At 42.8% G+C, this 4721-nt stretch overlaps 1 protein-coding gene across 1 annotated transcript in view; it reads right to left on the bottom strand.

Annotated features, from left to right (window-relative positions):
• CDH5 (cadherin 5) overlaps positions 1-4721 on the bottom strand; it is a 28880-nt gene that overhangs the window by 6069 nt on the left and 18090 nt on the right. Inside the window, exons 3-8 of the mRNA XM_014309655.2 lie at positions 4385-4673; positions 4181-4297; positions 3325-3489; positions 2762-2949; positions 808-1061; positions 88-230 (exon numbers count right to left, since the gene is read on the bottom strand). Coding sequence (XP_014165130.1) covers positions 88-230; positions 808-1061; positions 2762-2949; positions 3325-3489; positions 4181-4297; positions 4385-4673 — 1156 coding nt within the window. The remainder of the gene's footprint in view (positions 1-87; positions 231-807; positions 1062-2761; positions 2950-3324; positions 3490-4180; positions 4298-4384; positions 4674-4721) is intronic.

The following is a 4721-nucleotide window of genomic DNA, read 5'->3' as shown; positions in this document are numbered from 1 at the left end:
CTGTCAGGTTGTGCCTCTCCCTTTTGACAGCCCTGCTGGAAAGGTGTACCCGGATTTCTTTCAAACTGGGAAATGGGTGGCACTTACCATCTTCAAGGATCTCCACAGCTGCCACAGTGATGTTGTATGAGGAGCTGAATTCTCTGTCCAGAGGCTTGGGAAGTTGAATAACTCCGTTATTGGATACCCTGATGTAGTCTCCATTAGGATTTGCTCTACGCTGAATATATCTGGATTTTGTTTAAAACAAGATACATCAATGCACGGCTGGTAATGCTGTGTTTCATTTCATTTCTTCTCAGAGGAAGGTCAGAGACTTCTTGTGTGACAAATTGCATTAATATCTTGACCAGGAGGGCTGAGAATATTGCCCTAAAACCATGCAAGCTGTGACAGTGAAATACATCTGTGGGAAGAGTTTCTGTATTATGATACTTCGCTCTTTCTGAAGTCTGTTTTCTTCTCTAAACACATGATTGAGAGAGCTCTTACAATAAAAAAAATAACAATAAATTATAATAATGTAAAAATATCCAAGTTTATATTTTTTTCCCTAAATGTGCAAATGTTTTATCAGTAAGTCCATGTGGTAATGACAGGGGTAGATGAAATTTATGTTCAGCTTTTGGTGAGCATATATATCCATGGTTGCAATGCTGGAAAAATTAAATTGGATTATCTTTTGTTTTGTTTGGTAGGCAGATTCTAAAAAAATAGGGCCTAAGTCTGGGTTCTTTGTCAAATTCTTGGTGCTATTAATGGATTCTGCACTTTCAAGTAGAATTGCTAAAGCTGGCGTTGTCTTACCTGATTTTCCGTTTAGCTGCGTCGGGGTCCTCGGCGTGAACCGAGCCGAGAGTTTTCACCTCGACATGGTTTTCCCTCACCTTGAACTCGTAGGGGAGTCTCCTGAAGACAGGAGGCTCATCCACATCCGTGACCTCGATGACGACGCTCGCGATGCTCCGGGGATTGCCGGGCTTGAAGTGCCGCAGGTTCACGGTGGGGTCTGTGGCCTCGATGCTAAACCTGTATTCTGACACTGCTTCGAAGTCCAGGGGCTAAAAACAAAAAGTTACAGATATTCTTTCATTGGTGATGTCTAAGCAAACTTTCCATTGGCTCTCTGTGCAGATTTAAGATCTGTGTTTAATTCAAGTTTGGCAATGTTACCAAATTTCATCTTGGCTGGACCCGTAGGAGAGCATTTCCCAGCTGAATTTCTCTACCATAGCGTGGCTCAAGGTACCTCTGGTGTGGAACAGATTCATCCAGTAGTTTAAGTTTGGCAAAATAATTTCTTTTGGGTTAAATAATTGTCTTTTTATAATGCTGTAACTACCAAAACTTGGTGAGCTCCTGTCCCCCAAAGGCTGGGGAAGAGATTCTCCTCTTGGCCATGCTTTGTGTTCTGAAGGCACTCAAGGCAGACTGCAGATCTGCACTGGCTGACAGCTGGGGCATTCAGTGAGAAATGACATCCTCTTCCCTGTTTTTCCAGTTGCCTGAGACTAAAAAAGGAATCACACAATGGGAGGAAGGCCAGGAGCTCGGGCAGTAAGAAATGATCCTTTCAAAGTTTCCTTTGTTCTACCACCTGAGATTCTAAAAGTGCTGAGATTCACAGCAGTTATGGTGACTCTTGTTTTCCTTTTTGGGCAGACAGTGCAAGGGGAAGTGATGGGACTTATCCAGCAGCTGACATTTTATCTCACATGGCTGTGTATTTAAAATTATGAGTATGCACGGCCAAAATCCCACTGAAAACAGGGTGAGCTTTGCCCACTGTGTGCTGGAGGAAGAGGCGGCTCCAAATCCCTCAGGGAGGGTGTGAGGGGTCTGTGAGTGCTCCTCCTCTGGGCAGGCACTGCATTCCCCAGCTGCACCCAGTGAAGGAGAGCTGCTCATACCCAGTGTGACCACAGCCAAGGATTTTACTGACAGCCTTGAAATCCTTGGTACTGTTTTTCCTGAAAGTTTTCTCTTCTTAATGACATTTCTAGTCTTAGCTGTTACAGAGAGACATTTGGAAGGGAAAAACACATTCCTGTCAATCTGAGGATTACAGGAGCTGATTTATAGTCCTTTCTCCTCTTTTTTTTTTAACAGCAAGTCAATGAAATCAATTAAGTCTTGGTTTGGCAATGCTCTGCAGCATCCCTTGGTACAAATCGTGTGGGTTTGAGAATTTAAAAAAAACCAAAGAACAGACCCTAATAAAGGCTTTGGAGAGTCTTAAAGACATAAGAAATTAGTGGGAAAGCTCTTAAAAAAAAAGCTTTTTTCTCACCTTGAGGAAACCAAGGGAGCTGTGGCTCAGATTGGAGCAAATGCCAAACTGCAAAGAGACTTTAGAAAGGAGGTGAGGTGGACTTGTTCACATTTTCTGCTTTGGTTTCAGGTGGGCTTCAGAAGGGAAGGATTCTTTGACTTGGCCAGTTGGTTCAACTCTTAAATCACTGTCTCTTTGAAGCATCCAACCACTTGAAGTTTGAGAGGAACCCAAAGCACCTAACCTGAATATCTGACACAGCCCCCACTGCCCTCTGCAGTAATTCTGGAGTTTTTCAGGTCTGGAGGTTGAAAAGGAGTAGAAATCACCAGCTCTTCTCCCAGAGCTCAGAGAGCTGGTGTTCAGGATCAATATATTTCATGCTGACTTTCATGTGTTTCCTTTTTTTCCTGCAGCTAGTCCTAGACCAAAAAATCACTTGTTACACATGGAAAACCACAAAATCATCTTTGTTATGGGGAAAAGTACCTTCTTTGGCCTAATGATTCCTTCATTTGTGTATGGATTTGCTACAATGTCAAAGGTGTCCCTGAACTCTCCTTGGATAAAGCTGTATCTTGTATTTCTGTGCTGTGGTTCATCAATATCTTCTACTTTGACTCTGCCAACTTCTCCTCCTACTGAAACGTTTTCAGGAACTTTAAAGTGAAATGATGCTGTTAAAAAAAAGGAAAAATGCATTAGGTGTGTGTACATGGAAGTTAGAACTCAGTTAAAACTGTTCTTACTTAGCAGATGCACATAAAAATATTTCATTGAGAATTTAGCATTGTATATATCTAAGCCATGTGAAAGCATAAATAATACCCCAAATTGTCAAGATCTTTAGCGAAGGGATGAAATTAATACTGATTTTTGTTTTCAGTTCGAGGTGAAAAACTGGCTCTGGCTGAAACACAGAAGAGCTTCTGAACATGTAAAGTTCTTTTGGCCATTTTTCAGGAAAGCTGAGTTGTGCAGGACCGTGAGCTGAGCTCGTTGTGCTGTGGCAGCCCTTGGCTGCAGGGAGGCGCAGGGCTGGGGGCACTCACAGTGTTTGAACTCTGGGGAGTTGTCATTGATGTCGGACAGAGCGATGATCACCGTGGCTGTGCTGGAATCCCCAGAGAAACCCGGAGCATCTTTGGCTTGAACAACAATCTCGTACGTGGACTTGGTCTCTCTGTCTAAGTTAGGCTCTTTTGTATAAATCACACCTGTGAAAAAATAATATTGGATACAATTAGATTTTGCAGCACATCCAACATCTCTTCAATTTTGGTGGCAAATTTTTATCTTTTTTTATTTCCACACATTCAACTTTAAGTACCAATCTTACAGTGGTATTTTTCAAGAAATGATATAAATTTTTCTTCATGATGGAATATTTAGGAGTGCTCGTGCAGAATATTCCTTTTAATGGCTCTTTAACCTCTTTACCTGCTTTATTTACTCTAGCAAACTAGTGTGGTTACAAAAGATACTGACATTGGTTTTAAAACTGGGCAAAATTTAAGCTAGGAAGTTAAGGAAAGCGAATGATTATTGATTACTGAATGCTGCTTCAGAATTTGTGTATTCCCTTTTCATGTTTGGTCACTGGAACAGTATCTATGCTAAACTGAAAACATGAACTCAGCTCCTGGTTAATCCTTCCAGAAGTGGGAAAAAATGACCTTTTATCTCCTCGTTGTGTTCATGGCAGCTGATATCCTGGTTTTATGAGTTCATTTCCAGATGCAGACAGTGGCATTGTGGAGTGTGAATGAAAAACCTTTTAAATAATGTTTAAAATGATATTTTTGAATGATTATTCCTCTTTTCCAGAATGAAAAGACCTTAAAACTGTGTTTTCTTCAAAAGGTAGGGTATGGACAAAGTGTAAGGATATATGTGTGTCTGACTTACCAGAGTCATCGATGGTGAAATATTCCCCTCCTGTGGTGACTTCGTAGGTCACGGTGGCATGACCTGACACTGTGGGGTCATCAGCATCCACAGCTGTCACCTTGGTGACTGAGGTTCCTAGAGAAGGATTTTCAAGGTGCATATTACTATAAGTGGTGCTTTTCAAGGCCAGCCATGAGGGGAGGCGGGTGCTGGAGGACTCACCCACTGGTGACATTTCTGGGACGGAGCCATTGAACACCTTGTGTACGAACACGGGGGCATTGTCGTTGATGTCGTACACCTTGATGATGAACCTGGAGGGGCGCTCCAGGGACCTGTTGTTTGTCCTGTCGATGATGAGGGCTGTCAGCTCATACTCTGCCTTCTTCTCCCTGTCCAGCCTCTCGAAGGCATAGACGTCCCCGCTGGTCTCCTCCACCTTGAAGATGGTGTTGGCGAATTCGCCCTCGATGATGTACTTGGCGTTCTTGTTCCTCACGCTGGATGTGATCTGGGAGCAAAGCGTGGTTCAGGGGGATAAAGGTGGGGCCTGGCAGCT

This window comes from Geospiza fortis, unplaced genomic scaffold, assembly GCF_000277835.1.
Source record: "Geospiza fortis unplaced genomic scaffold, GeoFor_1.0 scaffold18, whole genome shotgun sequence".
Classification (NCBI taxonomy): Eukaryota; Metazoa; Chordata; class Aves; order Passeriformes; family Thraupidae; genus Geospiza; species Geospiza fortis.
The sequence above is the reverse complement of the archived record's forward strand: the minus strand, read 5'-3'. Positions and strand labels throughout refer to the sequence as shown.